This window comes from Mesoplodon bidens, assembly GCF_964165515.1.
Source record: "Mesoplodon bidens genome assembly, chromosome: 1".
In the NCBI taxonomy this organism is placed as follows: Eukaryota; Metazoa; Chordata; class Mammalia; order Artiodactyla; family Ziphiidae; genus Mesoplodon; species Mesoplodon bidens.
The window spans coordinates 73,500,205-73,519,002 of record NC_138176.1 but is presented as its reverse complement, the minus strand read 5'-3'; the positions used below and the strand labels follow the sequence as shown (position 1 = coordinate 73,519,002).

Genomic DNA, 18,798 nt, shown 5'->3' with positions numbered 1-18,798 from the left:
TATTAACTTCTGAATCTTTTGTTTGCCCACTCCCAAATTCCAGCCTTCCTTCTACCCAACCTTTAATTTGAGAAAGTGAAAATATTATCAAAGTTAAGATTCTCTAATAAGATGTGTTATATTTAAGTGTTTAAATAATGATATACTGAAATATATAAACACATATACTATATATATGTGTATCTATATATAGATAATAATACCCAAAAACCACACATAAAAATGTATGTATATATTTACAAATGTAAATATATGTGTATATGTATCTACATAATAATACCAGATACCCTCTACCATTCCAATCATAAATATGCTGATTAATATCTAGATTACTTTTTTACTGACATCTTTTCTAATTAGTTATCATCTTAGCCATATTTGTATATATGTATTTAGGAAAAATTGTGGTTTTTACATAAATAGAGCAATCCCAATTCTATGTTTGCTTTTTTTAATTTTTCTATCTAGAAATTGACATTGAACGTTGTGTGCGAGAATCAATCAACCTGTTTTGTTGGACTCCTAAAAGTGCTACTTACAGACAGCATGCTCAGCCTCCAAAGCCAACTTCTGATAGCAGTGGAGTCAGAAGTTCAACACCTTATTTCTCCACTGAGTGTCCAGATCCTCCAAAAACAGATCTGGTATGTAATTGCTGATTTAATTCATAAACTCTAAAAGTAGATGGATGTTATATTAGTATACTTAAGTATCAGTATTGTTCATATACTATTATCACTTATGTCTTTTTAACATAGCTATCTTCTAATATGTGATTGTATTCATACAACTATTTCAGGTCTTGAGGTCAACCAAAGGTGAGAGCTTAAGGCCTTCTCAGGTCTTTCCTATGCATCCAAACATCCTATGTTTGCATGGACAGAGTTCTAGATTCCCAGGATCCTGTTAGCACTTTCAAATCCCCCTATGGACATTGCGTTCCCCAGCTTTTAATTTTAGTTTTTAATTTTTATTGTCAGCTTCTTCTCTGCTCCAACTGTTATGGCCACCTCAGACAGCTACAATATTAAACAATTGCTGCTGACTCTTTTTGACAGATACCTCCAGAGAAAAGTCTCTTTGAACAGAGAGGGTTCTGAGTCAGGTCAAATAAAGGCAAACACTGTGAGGAGAGGTCTCTAGGGAACTGGAAGACATGTCAAATAATCATAATTCCCTGAAATGATACTTTTTGGGAGCTCTAAAACCACTCTGTTCTGTCCAGTGGTTGCTAGACTTCTGGTTTGTGAGACTGTTGGTTTTTAAGGTGGAGCTGAGGAGAAGGAAAGAGAGTAGGACAAACTAAAGCATCACAGAACTCACATTCTTACTGAAATAGAGGTATTTCTTTTGACTATACTCCATAGATTGCTGCAGACCTTTGTTTAATTTCCAGAATTCTAAAAAGTTCATTTTGATAATCTTTGCCAGTATTCTCATTATGTTTTGGAGGAGCAGCTTTTCTGAGATCCCTGCTCTGCCATTCTCACTGATGTCACTCACATTCTAAGCTATTTGTCCACTACATTTTAACTCCTGAGTAAAACAGAAAGATTGAGAGATAGTTGATTTTAAAAGCTCAAAAAAGGAATATTGACAACTCAAGTAATGTGAGACTTTCATTTTGTGATAAGGTAAAATTTTACTAGGAAAAGTCACTGTTCATTTTAAATTTAAGTGGTTTTAAATCTTTTCCCTTACACCCTCATCTGAAATGAGATTTTTGTTTAAAACATCACTAAATTTTTGTTTGAATGTCACTAAACCCCAACTCACTTTTTATATTCCTAATTATGGTAAGTCTCAGAGTTCTGGGTCAATTTGCTAAAACTTTGTGATATAAAACTAACTTTTCATAAGTATAAAATAGACAACTAATAAGAACCTGCTGTATAAAAAATAAATAAATAAATAAAAATTTTAATAAAACAACTAACTTTTCTGTGTACTCATAAGTCAGATATATTATCCCCATCAACAATAATACTAAGAATGGAAGAGAAGAATATACTACATTATTTACATGAAATGTTGCTATCTGAAGAATATTCAAGTTTTAGTTCACTTTTCTTTAGAATTTATTTCATTTTTTTATGATATATTTCAACCATAAAGAAAAAATAATGAATAGTATAAAAACCAATGCATTATTTTTCAACAATATGTCTGAATACATACGATAAAACAGATACCATTCTAGTTACTGGGGCTAAAGCAGTGAAAAAAGAGTACCTGTCCTCATAGAATTTGCATTTAGTGGAGGATATACAGGCAATAAGCAAAAAAGGTAAACAATTAGTGTGTTTTTTAGATTCCACATATAAGTGAGATCATGTGGTACTTGTCTTTCTCTGTCCTACTTATTTCACTTAGCATAATATTCTGTGGATCAACCATGTTGTCACAAATGGCAAGATTTCTTTTTTTCTTAATGGCTGAGTAATATTCCATTGTATACATATACACCACACTTTCTTTATCCATTCATGTATTGTTGGACATTTAGTGGCATTTAGGTGCCAGGGAGGAAAGTAAGAAGAATAAGGATAAACAAATGGGACTACATCAAACTTAAAAGCTTTTGTACAGCAAAGAAAACTATCAACAAGACGAAAAGACAACCTAATGAATGGGAAAAGATATTTGCAAACCATATATTCAGTAAGAGGTGAATATCCAAAATATACAAAGAACTCATACAACTCAACATCAAAAGAACAAACAACCCAATTAAGAAATGGGCAGGGGGGCTTCCCTGGTGGCGCAGTGGTTGAGAGTCCACCTGCCAATGCAGGGGACACAGGTTCGTGTGCTGGTCCGGGAGGATCCCACATGCCGCAGAGCTGCTGGGCCCGTGAGCCAGGGCCACTGAGCTTGCGCGTCCGGAGCTTGTGCTCCGCAACGGGAGAGGCCACAACAGTGAGAGGCCTACGTACTGCAAAAAAAAAAAAAAAAAAAAAAAAAGAAATGGGCAGGGGACCTGAATAGACATTTTTCCAAAGAAGACATACGATGGCCAACAGATACATGATCAACATGACTAATCATCAGGGAAATGCAAATTAAAACCACAATTCAATACCCACTCACACCTGTTAGAATTGCTGTCATCAGAAAGACAACAGATAATTGTTGGCAAGGACATGGAGAAAAGGGGACCTGCACGCACTGTTGGTGGGATTGTAAATTGGTGCAGCCACTATGTAAAACCATGTAAAGTTTCCTCAAAAAATTAAAAATATAACTGCCAAATGATCTAGCAGTTTCACTTCTGGGTATTTACCCGAAGAAAACAAAATTAATTTGAAAAGATATCTGCACACCATTGTTCATAACAGCAGTATTTACAATAGCCAAGATATGGGAGCAACCTAAGTGTCCCATCCATAGATGAATCGATAAAGACGATGTGGTATATACTTACACACACACATAGAGTACTATTCAGCCATAAAAAAGAATGAAATATTGCCATTTGCAGCAACATGGATGAAGCTTGAGGTTATTTTGGTAAGTGAAATAAGTCAGACAGAGAAAGACAGATATCACATGATCTCGCTTGTATGTTGAATCTAAAAGACAAAACAAACAAATAACAAAACAAAATGAAACCAGACTCATAAATACAGAGAACAAACAGGTGGTTGCCTGAGAAGGAGATGGCAGAGGGGTGTGTGTGAAATAAGTGAAGAAGATTAAAAGATACAGACCTCCAGTTATAAGTAAGCCATGGGATGTAATACACAGCATAAGTAATATGGTCAATAATATTGTTATCACTTTGTATAGGGATAGATGGTTAGTAGGCTTATGGTGGTGATCATTTCATAATATCTGCAAATGTCAAATCACTGTCTAGTACACATAAATCTAATATAATATTGTATGCCAGCTATATTTCCATTTTTAGAAGGAGAAGATGAAGAAGAAGGGCAATAGAGAATGCCAAGGAGGAGGATTCTGGAGAGCATTAGAGAAGAGTTGCTATTTTATGTGGGGGACTCAAAGAAAATGTAGCTGATAAGGAAACATTTGAGAAGAGAACCTAAAGGAAGTGAGAGAGTGAGTTATATACATTTCTTGAGAACAAAATATTCCATCTTGCAAGTGCGAGGTAGTAACATGCTTTGTATGTTAAGGGAACAGTAAGGATACTATATGTAGAATGGAATGAGTGAAGAGTGTGGAAGTCATAAATTTACAGAGATCAGTGGTTCAGATCTTGTGTAACCTTAATACTTTGGCTTTATACCAAATGAGATGAGAAGCCATTGGAAGATTTTAAGCAGAGTGGTGACAGGATCAGACTTACATGTAAAAGGATTACTTTGACTACTATACATAAAATAGACAATAGGAGGGACAAAGGTAAAACAGGAGACCAAGGACGAAGCTATGATGGCTTAGAACCAAGGGGTAGCAGTAGAGGTGATGAGAAGTAGTGTTACTGAGTCCAAGCTCATACTACTCCCGTACAACAGGCCAATAAATTGAGAGACAAGTTGTTGGAACAAGGGATAGTGACTTTATGCAGAAAGCCAGCTGACCAAGAAGATGGTGGACTAATGTCCCAAAGAACCGTCTTACCCAAGTTAGAATTCAGGCTTCTTTTATATTAAAAAGGGAGGTAATGTGGTTGGTTGTTGCAAACTTCTTGATGTTGGAATCCTTTGTTCTTACCACTGTCCACATAGGTCAGGTCATGATGTTCCTGTAAACCTCCAACAAGACAAATGTTATTCTCTGTTCTGCAACTTTTTATCTCTATGTGAATGGAAAAAGTATTACACCTTTAGAGATCAGAGCCTTGAAAATGGGCTATCCTGTTTATTTCAGGCTGTAGGCAACATTCTTAATTTGCAGCAAAAGCAATAGAATACAAAGGTTAAAGTAAAAGAAACAGATCCAATATGGAGTCAGATTTCTTCTTCCCTATTACAGCAGTAAGTATATTTTGAAAACAGAACCAACAGATTTTGCTGACTCATTGAATGTGAGGTACGAAAGAGAGAGTAATTGCGAATGAATCCATAGTTTTTGGCTGAGGCTAGAAGGATGGTGTTTTGGGTGTTCTCATTTGCTGATGTAAGGAAGACCATAGGAGGAGCAGGTTGGAAGGTAAAATTCAAGTGCTCAGTTTTGAACACGTAGATTTAGAGATTTCTATTAGATGTCCATAAGAAGAATAAATACATTATTTTGTTAGTTTTATGAATAATATCTTTTAAGCTATTATGTTTTCTGGTTGATTATTCCTGATTGATTTTAGTTTATTTTACATTCATTTTATAGTTAGCAAACTCATTTGATTTTTTAAAAATAGACTTTATTTTTTAAAGCAGTTTTAAGTTTATAGCAAAATTGAGTGGAAAGTGCAGAGATTTCTCATATACTCCCTGCCCCACACATGCATAGCCTCCCCATTATCTACATCCCCCACAGAGTGGAACATTTGTTACAGTTGATGAACCTACATTAACACAGTATCATCACCCAAAGTCCAAGGTTTACATTAGGGTTCACTCTTGGTATTGTACATTCTGTGGGGTTGAACAAATATATAAATGACATGTATGCATCATTATAGTATAAATGCCCAAAAATTCCACTATGCTCTACCTATTCATCCCCCTTCACCCTCAACCACTAGGATACAAACACTGATCTTTTTATTATCTCCATAGTTTTGCCTTTTCCAGAATGTCATATTGTTTCCTCCATGTCTTGATAGCTCATTCTTTAGTGCTGAATAATAGTCCATTGGTTGTACCACAGTTTATTTAACCATTCACCTACTGAAGGACATCTTGGTTGCATCTAAGTTTTAGTTATTATAAATAATGCTGCCATTAACATCTATGTGTCATTTTTGTGTGGACATAAGTTGTCAGTTCCTTTGGGTAAATACCAAGTGTTTTGGAATTTATTCTCTTTTTAAATCTAGTAGATTGTAGAGTCTCTTGGATGCTTATGTGGCTAATTCAATCAACTACACATATGAATACATTTATCTCTTGCTAGTTACTACTTTTATTATTATATCTCTGATTTTATGTGTATGTGTATCTTATTGCATTGCATAGGACCTCTAGTAAAGTAAAATAAAAGTGATGAGAGCGGGTAGATTTCTTTGTACCTGAATTTAATGAAAATCCTTCTAATTTCACCATTAAGTTTGATTTTTTTTTTTTCACGGTACGTGGGCCTCTCACTGTTGTGGCCTCTTCCGCTGTGGAGCACAGGCCTCCAGACGTGCAGGCTCTGCGGCCATGGCTCACGGGCCCAGCCACTCTGTGGCATGTGGGATCCTCCCAGACCGGGGCACGAACCTGTGTCCCCTGCATCAGCAGGCGGACTCTCAACCACTGCGCCACCAGGGAAGCCCTGATATTTTTTTTTAATTAATACTCTGAGTAATGAATTTCCCTTCTTCTTCAATATTATTAAGAGTACTTGAATGAGTGTTGAATTTTATCAAATTCATATTCTATTAATAAGGATTGATTAGGATCATCTTTTTTCCTCCTTTAATCTGAGAATGTTTACATTATTAAAAATTTTTATATTGCATGGTCCTTGCATTTCTGAGATAAAGTCTACTAGGTCTCTACAAAAATGTAGTACTGACTATATTCAATTTGCTAGTATTTGCTAGTATTGACTTTCTGCATCTATACTCATAGGTGAGATAAATTTATAATTTTCTTTTCCTGTCTGTCCTTGTTAGTCTTTGATCTTAAGATTTTATTTCTCTCTCCCTTTTTTGACTGTCTAATCAGTTTGTATAAGAGGAATTATCTGTTTCTTATAGATTGAGTTAAACTTGTCTATAAAACCACCTGAGTCTGATGCCTTTTAACCAGGGAGATATATGGTTATCCATTCTTCTGAGTCACTTTTTATAAGTTCATGTTTGAAAATTATCTGTTATCTACGCTGATTTTATTACAGTCCTTTTTAAAGTATCTATTTTGTCTAAGTTTTTATACCCATTCTTTATATAAAATATTCTTACCTGTTTTAACATTTTACCTCAAATTTTGTCCCCCTTTTCCATCCTAGTATTGTTTATTTGAAATCTTCTTTGTTCAGATTTAAATGTTAGAATAATAGAAAGTAGATACAAAAAATGATGTATGTATGCCTTACAAAAGCATATTCACTAAATTTAGGATAATCACAATTCAGATTTACATACTGTATATTCTATGTTAGATTCTATAACAGATAAAAAATGGCTTTTGTAAATTTAAACATAAACTTCACTCTGTGACTTGTAGAATCAAAGCTTGAAAACAGCTCTGAGAAGAATATTACACTTAACTTTAATTTATCCATGTGTCTATCATATTTATTCCCAGAAGCAGATGACTGTAGTAGAAAAAGCATGAGCTTTGCTATTAGATGAACTTAGTTTCAAATTTCAACCCTATTCCTTTTTGGTTTTATAATCTTGAATAGTTCACATAACCTCTCTAGTTTCCTGTTTGTAAAAGTGAGCATAATTATAATAATTCCTACTTTGCGGGGTTGTTAAGCACCTAATTCAGTATCTGATACATAATAATATTAGCACTCAAACAAATGGTAACAATCATTATCACACATTTAGTAATTAAAGTTTAAATGTTTCAACTTTGAAACTATACAAAAATTTTCTGAAAGTCTTCTGTATCTAAATAATTTATACAAAAGAAGAGATGTTCTGGTATTCTTCTATTTCCCCTCAGCTATGTCAGCTTTATTACTATCACTTTACATTTAGAAGTCACTACAGACAGTAAGGGTAGGAAGGGAGAGGGAGGCTGGCTTGCCAGAGAAGGAATCTTTCAGGTGTTTTTTTCCTCAGTAATTTCAGTTTAAGATTTCACTCTGACCTTTACCTCTTAGTTTCAATACTATTTTGATCCCCAAACTTGCCAAAAGAATTATTTTATCTAGTGCCAATGTCTTTCACATCTACTTTTCCTTAAATAGCTAAGACTCTGCTTGACAATTCTAACCACAGCTAATTGAGGGGCTGGGTAATATATATATATATATATATATACATATATATATATATATATACATATATATATATATATATATATATATGTAACTGATTAATAGAATAAAATGGGTTTTTTGAAAACTGAATATATTTTAGAGAAAGACTGGCCAGCACTGGATTTTTTTAACCAATTTCTTTGTTAAATTTTAATTACCATATTAATTTATTGATGACTGGTATAAGTTAGTTGCATGTGCACTGTGACTAAGCAGGAATTATTATTCTTGTTTATAAGCACAAATACTAGTCTGGGATTTTATTAAGTAAATTAAATTTTGTTTTGTTTATGTAATGTTAACTGTTTACATTTACTATTGTTGTAAAGTAAGCAAAACATTCATTGAATTATCCTCAGTTTACAGGTATGCTTTAAGTATAGATTAAATATGAGTTTAGTGTACATGAAAACTTAAAAACATTTGTATTCTTTAAGTTGGACTAGCTTCTGAAAGTCTGTTATAAATACTGGTCTACAAAGTTTCATCTTGATAATAACACCACTGTTTTTTATAGTTTGAACAATTTAAAAATAACACTACAATGATTTATAGTTTTCAGGTACTCAGGTACAGTATTTTATTTGTTCCTAAATAAATCTCTGAAGTAAGTATTTTTATCCCTATTTTAGAGTTGAGGAAACTCAGAAGATTACTTAAAGCAAGTTAACTTTATCAGTAGTGTGTTGTGTTTTTCTCTCTTATTCATTGAAATGTACATATTAATATACAACATATCTTACTCTATAGTCATTGAGCACTTTTGTAATTTTCTTTCCCTAGTGCATATTTATATACACTCATGCAATCACCTATATACCTGCTCTTAAATTAGTTGAAATGTTTTCACAGTTATGTAAAAAAGCAGTTATGTGACCTCTTTTTTTTTTAAGGTATTTAATGTATTGCTGGTGGTTTTCCAGAAAAAGAATTTTAAACCAGTTAAACCTCCAACAACAGTAAATGAAAATGCATTGTTCCCTATATCCTCCACAACACTGGACATTATAATTAAACTTCTTTTGCTGACTTGATAAGTTTTTAAAATCTCATTTACATATGCATTTCTTTTATTACTAACAAGTTTAAATTTTTTCTTCTGTTTATTAACCAATTATACTTTTTCTGTGAATTCTCTTCAGATAATTCTTTGTCCATTTTTCTACTGGAAGGCATTTTTATTGATTTGTAGTGTAGTGGTAGAATACTAACATTCTGATACCTTTGGTACATACTTTTCTAGCTTGTTGCTTGCTTTTAAATACATTTTTTTAATAATTTTAACACAGGTTTAAATTTTTTGTGCATGTGATTCCTTCCAAGACATTTTTTTAAAAAATAACATTGGTTTATAACATTATGTAAGTTTCATGTATACAACATTGTATTTCAGCTTCTGTATATACTACAGTGTGCTCACCATCAAAAGTTTAATTTCCATCTGTCACCATACAGTTGATCCCCTTTACTCATTTTGCTCTCCCCTATCCCTTTCCTCTGGTAACTACTACTCTGTTCTCTGTACCTGCGTGTTTGTTTTGTTTTGGTTTGGTTTGGTTTGTTTATATTCCACATATGAGTGAAATTGTATGGTAAAGAAGATCAAAAGAAGTGGCAAAGCCAGGGAGGCATATCCTTAAACTCTACTAATTTAAGTTGATTTAATTAATCATGAGCCCTTATACTGAGAAGAATTGAGCTAGGGGAAGATCTGAGTCTTTGGCAAGAAATTCCATGGTTGGTTGAGAAGACAAAAACTACTCCAGCAAGATTTCTGAAGTCTATCTAATGTTTAAAAAGGAATCTTGATATGAACAGTCATTCCTAAGCAGAACTGATTCTCAGAGGGAGAATATCTTTGATCTGTCTCTAAGTCAGGTTTTTACTTCTGTTATTCAAAGAGAGAACTCCTCCAGGTTGGATAGAGCTAATGAGAACTTGTTTCTGAAGCTAAGGAAGTGAACATTTCACATTGAGTAGTCTGTCAGAGTCTGACACTTAGGACTGGCTGGGTTAAAATTATATGGAAAAGCTGTATGTATTAACATCATATTAAGGAAAATGAAGTTTAGTAGATAAAGGCTTGCTATTTTTGAAATCCATACTATTTGTTATTCTTTTGTGTTTAATGGTATAGCTGATTGTTTTCTGTATATATAATTTATCTTCTACTAGTCATTTGTAATAGCCTGTCACTATATTTTAATCCATTTAGCATGATCATGAGGTTCCCAGATTATTCAGTTATTATCAGGTAGCTATTTACACTTGAGAGCTGCATTAAAATTCCTAGACAAATTCTTAAATTCTTGGTGATAAATATTCCCACATCCTTAGAAAAGGAATAAGTAATTCAACAATATCATATGGTTGTCTCAATTATATGTAGATCTAAAGATAGAGAATATTACCAATCTACAATAGCTTATTTTACATGACTGTATTATTCTATTATGTATACACACATACACCTACACACACACACACACACATGCACGGAATGTATGTATCTTACCCTTTAGGACACCTATCTTTTTCTTACACTCCCTTCACTTTGTATTCCACTTTCTCCTTTCCCCTGACAAAAGTCACAAATTACTCTTTTCAGTCCCTGATCTCACTTGACCTCTCTTTTTTTTTCAAACATAATCTTTCATGGATTTTTCATACACCCCAATCTCCTCGTTTTCATCTTTCCTCTCTGTTACCTTCACTCAGTATCTTTCACTGTCTTCACCTGCCCTTGCATGTCATTAAATATAGCATTCCTCAGGGATCTTTATGAGCTTCCTTCTGTTCCCTCACAAGATGGGTATTAGACAGTCTTGTATACTTCCATCAAACAGTGACCATGGCTTCCAGTTATTAGCTCCTGCCCAAGCTTCTCTTGCTAGCTCTAGGCGACCAACATCCGATGCCTGCTCAACACTCCACTTGGATGTTTCACAGGTAACCTCTAATTCAGCATGTCTAAGACTGAATTTATTTTCTTTTCCCCTTAAAGCTGCTCCTCCTCCAGCATTCCCTATATCAGTAATCACCATTTTCCTTCCCTGACTTGTTCAGGTCAGTATGTAGATTCATCTTTGATTCCTGCCTCTCCTTCCAAATTCAGTTAATCAGAAAAACCTGTTTACAAATCTATTCACTGCTATTTCTGATACCATCATTTTAGTCAAGTTTACCATTATCTCTTATCTGCTTTCCTGCAATTTCCTGCATCCATTCTTCTTCCTCTTTCTTCAGACTTCAGCTAGCATAATCTTTTAAATTTTTTTAAACTTAAAACAACAGTAATTTATTGTCTCACACTTCTAGAAGCTAAAAATCCAAAATCAAGGTGTTGGCAGGGCCAAGCTCTCTCTGTTGGCTGAAGGAGAGAATCCTTTATCTCTTCTAATTTGTGGTGTTTGCCAACAATCCAGTGTTCTTGGCTTATAAATACATCATTCCAGTCACATGGCCATCTTCCCTTTATATGTCTTCACATCATCTTCCCTCTGTGCATGTTTGTCTCTATGTCCAAATTTCCCCTTTTTATAAGGACACCAGTCATATTGGATTTGGGCCCACCCTCAGCATAATCTTTTTTAACTAAAAATCTTGACAAGACTCTTCCCATTATCCTTACAATAAAATTTAAAATTCTAAACATGGTCTACAAGGCCCTGCCCAAATCTTTCCACTGCCTACCTTATCAACTTCTATCAGTGTATCTTTCCTTCTTATTCTTCTGTGCTTTAGGTTTCTCCCAGTTTTAGGAATACCCTTTACATAATTCCATAATAAGGTCTCTATAGCTGCCTACATTTCCTTTATTAAACTAAATTTCTGACGAGTAAGAACTGCATCTTACTGATTTTTGTGTTCTTGTTGCTTAGTATAATTCCTGATGCATCGCAGCCTCTTAATAAATAAAATAATAACATACATTCTTCTCTGATAGTTTGTGGGTACGTTAAGGACCCCCAGGGCCTAATTCAATGCCCAAGAAATAGTGTGCTCTCAATATATATGTATTTAGTTGAAGTAATTACCACAAATAAGGTTTTACTGGTTTACTCTCAGTTGAATAAAGCATTAAGCCACAACTCTTTATTCATCAGGCATGCTAGCTTTACCTACTTTTCCTTCATAGCATACGTTATATTGATAATTATATACTTATATATTTTATACTTATCTTTTGTTCTCCACTGTATCCCCAAAACCTATCACTGTGCCTGGCTTATCAATAAATAAATAACACCTAGTAATCAATAAATATTTTTGGATGAATTAACGAAAAGTTAATTCCAGTTAATCATAGTTTTACTCTGTTTCCTATGAGACAATGTATCTAAAAAATGGTCTTCAAAGTATTCTATAATACTTGTTGAAAATGCATATTAAAGGCTCCACAAACATCCCATATCTACTAAATCAACCTCCGAGGGTTGGCGCCTGGAATCTATGTTTTTACTCAAGTCCTTGGGTGATTCTTAATGTGATATGTGCATATAGTTTTCTCATGACTCATTTTTGAAGCTAAACAGAAATGTTTCTTCATGAGGGAGAGGCGGGAACCACAATGATAAGACCTTCATATTTATGGTTATAGTGTTATTTTATTTTCTGCGTTGATTTTTTGTTTGTATTTTTTATACTAATTACTTGTTTTATAGTTCCTTATGTCTGACCTTTTTGACCAGTTAACTTTCCTTTCATGAAGCAAAATCACCACCTGTTTCACTACTCAGCAATCTCAGCCTGCTCACTCTCTGAGTCTCTTCTCTTGTCTTTACTGCCAACGCCCAGCCCTCTTATAAATCTCTCTCTCCCTGGCTATCCCTCCCCTGCTTGTTCTGCTTTGTGAGAGCAGTTTTTAGTCACTGGTACTAACATACAGCACTGGAATTTCAAAGGCCTTCCATGTAGAAATAAAGTAGAGAAATTCATCTAGGACTCAAAAAACTATGTTTCCTACTAATACTTTATGTTTTCTCTCTTGAAATCAGTAAAAAGTAACCCTATTGAATCAACTCAGAATTTATGTAGTGATTCAAGTAATAATTACAGGGTATTAATATATGAGTCGGTATGATATAAACATAATTGTCATATAACATGGAAAGCATCAGGAATTGAAAGTGACACACTGTTCTCCTTGCTGATAACTTGAAAATATGAACAATTTTGCTTCAAGAGAATGAATGTAAAGAAGCGAAATGTTGGTAGGGATTAGGGAAAAATCAAGAGAAGACAATGATTTAAAAAAAAAAACATTTAATTTTACTTTTCCTTTATTCCCTCATCATTTTAAGAGAATTTTGACTGTTTTATTCATTCAGCAAACATTTGTTTTAAGCACCTACTAAATGCCAAGCACTTGATAATTTAATTTGTTAAGGGCTTTACAGTTGTAGAGAGGTTTTTACAGTCCTTATTTCATAGTAGTATGGACTGCATCTTTTCAAAGTATCTTGCTAACTGAGGGTACATGAGGAAAGGTGGCTGGGAATGTATCTTCAGTTCAGATGAAAGAGATGATCAGCAGTGCCCCAGCCTTGCCCCCATTACAACCATGCTGTTCATTTTCCATTCTCAACTGTTGTTTAAAACAGAGCCCCTCAAATCCAGAGTTAGCATATAAACTTCCTTTCCTACAGTCTATCAGTTCCAAGTTGGGGGTGTACTTTACTTCAATGCACCAGAAAACTGTTTTGGCAGATGGAAATAATGTATCAGGAAGGGATAAAAACATGTATTAAAATTGTTTGGAAGGGCAGGCTGAACCAAAATCTCAAATCCTTTGCTAAATGAAACAGAGTATAAATAAATAAATGTAACAAAATAACTTAAGGGTAATTCTTTATTTCCAGGTCAAGAATATGTAAATTAATGATGTGCATTTATTGCTTTTTCTCATTGACCCTAAATGTTTTTTTCTCATTTAAAAAATCTAATTGTTTCACTGCAGCAGTCTGAAGCTTGAAACATTTACATATTACATATCTTGTCGTTATATTTTTAAACATTTACTACTATCCTTTTTTTGTGAAGTATGAGAAATCAAAATTCACAGTTGCATATTAAAGATCTGTCTTCCTCTGAGTTATAGAAATCCCTGGGTCTTATGCTAAATCATCAAATTAGTAAATGCCACTTTTCTGAATGTAGATACTTCAGTGTACATCATCTGTTCTGAATGGAGCAGTGCCCTCTTAATACAGCAAGTGAAACAAGGGCAGAAAAAATTCAGAGCCAGACAAGAATCAAACAGTGACTGAATGAGCACTAGCTTTCTAGAGTGTACTGTATTGAGAACAATTTTGGGGGGCAGAGGTAGGGGCTAGATCTTGGGAAGGAAAAGAGAGATGTTTAGAAGTTTGGGGTAGGAGGGTATTGGGGATGGAGTTCTTGATGGAAAACAAAAAAGAAAATAAGTAAGAATTCTTGTCATCTTTGGTGAAAATAATAATTGTCATGATTTAAGGTAGAGAATCCTACTTAGAATTGGCCCAAGCCAGCAGCTGGACTGATCTGAGACACGGCACACTTCCCTACAGACATCAAGGCGAGGCTTTGACACACATTAGCATATCTGCATTGCAGTCGATAGGAAGGTTATGCTGGTGACAGTTTTTATTCCTTTGCAGGCTGATTTAGTTCAGTATTGATTTGAGACAGCTCCAATAGCAGTGTTTTTTCACGGGTAAGTCTATAGAATATATTTTCATCATGAAGAGTAATGGGCACAGATAGCACAATTCCAACCTGCTAATGAATATCTGGGGTCTTCCACTGAGATCTTTCTTATGCAACCTCAAAGTTCAGGGATGCCATTTCAGGTATCAATGACATTCCATGGCATTTAAAGAGAAATGGATTCTGGCACAATTCTACAGAAGGGCTAGCAACAACAGACACACATGTTATATACAGGATTCAGTGAGTCTAATGATTTTCACAATCCCAGGATATAAATGTCCTGTTTTTTTCAGCCATTCTCTCAGGATATCCTATAAAATATGCAAAATAAATAATCAAGCCTTGTTATATGAGAAATAAATCTACTACTAAAAATTCAGTTTGTTAACCCGATTTGTACAGGTGCTAACACAGAATTTAACAAATAAAGGTACATAATGAAAAAAGAAAAGACAGATTTTATCTGCAGCATTCTCACATCTCCTAGAGAATCATTGCTAAAGGTTATTTCTTTCTTCGTTTCCCACGAAAGCCAAAATGAGCAACTAAACTGGAATTATTTCAAAATATGTCTATCTGAATTATAGATATTATTAAGTTCTACAGAAATTAAGTAAAACAAACACTAGCAAAGAATAGATAAGAGTCCTGACAGGCTTGATTTAATTAATATATTTTAAACTTTTATGCTTATCAAATAGATATTTGAATTAGTTTAAGATTAATAAAATGTTTTCTTGAACAAACTAAATGGTTTCCACTGATTCATATACTCTTATGGAAAACTAGATTCCCACATGTACTTATATCCATTTCCAAATCCTGTTTTCAGTTATTTTCATCTGTTTCAGTTTCTTTTCCAGTACCAAGAGGTTATTAAAATTATAATTATGTCATACATTTGGCACTATGTTTCTATGGGAATTGTAGAATTGACTTGTCTTTTTCCTTCCTCCCCTGAAAAAAAAAAAAAACACTTTGGTGTTTATATTGTGATTAAATTAAAGTTATAAATAAGTAGAAAAAATTGATATACCATATGGAGAGTTTATTTTTTCCAAAAGCAGTGTATGCTTTTCTATTTATCCATGTCTTTTAGTTCTTCTGTGGCATTTTAAAGGTTTCTCATGTATTTCTTATTAGCATTATTACTATTTTATGTTTTGGGGTTTTTTTTGTTTTTTGCGGTACGCGGGCCTCTCACTGCTGTGGCCTCTCCCGCTGCGGAGCACAGGCTCTGGATGCACAGGCTCAGTGGCCATGGCTCTCGGGCCCAGCCACTCCGCGGCACGTGGGATCTTCCCAGACCGGGGCATGAACCCGTGTCCCCTGCATTGGCAGGCGGATTCTCAACCACTGTGCCACCAGGGAAGCCCCATTATTACTATTTTAACCTTTCTGTTGCCATTATTATTGGGATATTTTATTTCATTATATTTTCCAGCTGGTTATATATACAGAAAGACTGTTGGCTTTACAAACAGTTTGATATAGCGGTAAAGAACACAGACTAGAATTTTTGAACCCCAGCTCTGCCACACCAGCTACATGACCTGTTTCCTTGTCCATAAAATAGAGATAATAATATTACATACTTCATAGGATTATCGTGAGTATTAAATTAGTTAATATATTCAGAACACTGCGGCACATAGTAAACACTAAGTTTTCACTGTTGTCATCATTATCATCATCATTTATCTGAGGGGCTAGTACCAGCTTCTGACTTTTAATCTATTAGTCATTTGTTGGTTAATTCTTGATTATATATAGCATTCTTACCATTTATAGCATTATTATCATTTCAATTAAAGTAGCTTCATGTGTTTTAACCAATAAATTTATCATCTGGTTTTACAACAGAATATCTATTTTATTTTTTTCTATAAAAAATACTTCTGAATACATTGAAATGTCTGTCAATGTGTCCAGAAATGCCAAAGAAAATTTTTAAAATTTTATTACAGTATATAATTGTTGAAATATATCTGTACATTTTATAGTTACTATAATATTTTAAAGGTTTACTGCACCACAAGAAATGTTGCCTGTAACTCCTTTATCAAATATTTTTCCTTTTCTTAGATTACTTTTTTATTGCATATTAAGTTGTAGTAGGCCAAAAGGAAGATATGAAGACATTTTTTAACAACTTTAAAATAGAATATATCTAGAATAAATTTTGCAGAAATGTTTCCATTGCATTATAGCTGATAATTTGTTAGTTGTAATTGCTGTTACATTTAACAGACTTTTTGTAAACAAAATAATTAGATTTTCTTTTAAAAATTCTATATTTTTTCATACCCAATTTATAGTTTGGAATCTAGAACTCTAGTTAGATCCGAAATGAATTCAAAAATTAGTTTGCCCTTGAAATACTTTCATTTTCAATAAGAAAATATTTTTTAAGAAATGGGTACTAACCAATTTAACATCATGGAAATGATCCATTAGATTTATCAGTTCATATTCTGTAATACTGTGTGTTATAAACCTAAAGTACATCTTGATGATCTCTGGCTTTAGCCTGGTTGTGACAGATGCATAACCTTTCTGATCTCATTAAAATCAGAATCTCTTGATTTATGTGAGAGAAGTTTGAAATACAGCTAAGTACATTATGAACATTGAAACTTCTGTATCTATATTCTTATAAGAATTGTCTGGAATGGTTTGTTGTGTGTTAAAATAAATGATTAGAGATTAGAGACAAGTAAGTATCCTTCAATTTTAAAGTCTTCTTTCTTCACAACTAAAATTTTGAATTTCCCTTCACTTAAGTTATCTCGATTATATATCAAATAACAGTGGTTGGCTGATACATGATATTAGCTGATCATTCCACCAGATATTAGTCATGGTAATAACAGTTAATACCACAAGCACGTTAGAGATCTCACCAGCCTTGTCCTTGGTACAGCAATAAGGACAAGAGAGGTAGATCTCTAGACTTTCTCCCATCAGGATTTACTGAAGCTTCCAGCCAGAGAGTATTTTGGTTGTTTACTTGACTTTGGTTATATAGTGAGGGGAGTGACGGGGGAATTTCCCAAGTCACAAGGAACACATGAACAAAAATTTCCTTCTATGTGTAAGGAAAAGAGTAAGAGTGAGAGAGAAGGGTGATGAAGTCAGTAACCCAGTTCAAGTAAAGACTGTACCTTGGAAAGGTAGAGTTTGAGATGAGAATATCAGTTTGACTAAAATACCTCTTAGTCACCGGCTGGTTCTACTTCCTGCATTTCTGCTGCCATTGAAAGCTGACCGTAAAGTTCTGTGTGGAATAGCAGCTCTGTCGCATTCCAGAAGGAAGGTATCACAAGTTCTTTTGGGAGCTCAGCTGAGTAGAGCCACTCTCATGTTTAACATTTCCATCTTGTTTACCTCAACCCAGGAAATCTGTCAGGTTCTGGTTTTATATGGAAAATTATTTCCAGAATCTTTTAGAAAAAAATTGTATAGAGTAGCACCAGCACCACCACTCCCCCCAACACATTGCCATGTTGACCCTGTTTTTGATCCTTAAATCACTATGAGAATTCTTCACTTACCGCCTCCATTTCTTTCACCCTCACTTTAAACTACTTTAAACTATGAAATGTTTCCCAGCTACTTGTCTTTGAAAGGCGTAAGTTCTTGTTGATCCAAGTTTATATAAGCATGTCATGCTTTATGAATAATACTTTACTAAGCCTCACAATTAGAATCATTCCTGAATCTCTTTAAGTAGAAACTCCTTTGGTGTCATTAAATATTATGTGTAGGTTTCTAACTTTTGTCCTAAGAGGTAAGCAAGAGTTTTGTGACCTATTAACTGTTGAAAATGAATCAGAAAAAAATGTCATAGAATTCTAAAGCTAAAACAAACGTAAGATATCTGATCCTGCCCCTTCACTTTATACATGAGAAAACTGAGGCCCAGAGAGATGAAATATCTCAAAACATCAATATTGTATATCAAAGACAAAATTACTTTCTTTACAGAAATTTAGCTTACACACAATTTTTCAGGAGCACGTTTGTGACAATTTTAGCATAAAATCCCTAATCACTGAA

The 18,798-nt window shown here is 33.9% G+C and overlaps 1 protein-coding gene across 4 annotated transcripts in view; it reads left to right on the top strand.

Moving 5' to 3' along the window:
- TBCK (TBC1 domain containing kinase) overlaps positions 1–18,798 on the top strand; it is a 237,684-nt gene that overhangs the window by 155,883 nt on the left and 63,003 nt on the right. For all 4 annotated transcript variants that reach the window (XM_081226529.1, XM_081226526.1, XM_081226527.1 and 1 more), the window contains exon 23: positions 469–644. In XM_081226529.1, the coding sequence (XP_081082655.1) occupies positions 469–644 (176 nt within the window). The remainder of the gene's footprint in view (positions 1–468; positions 645–18,798) is intronic.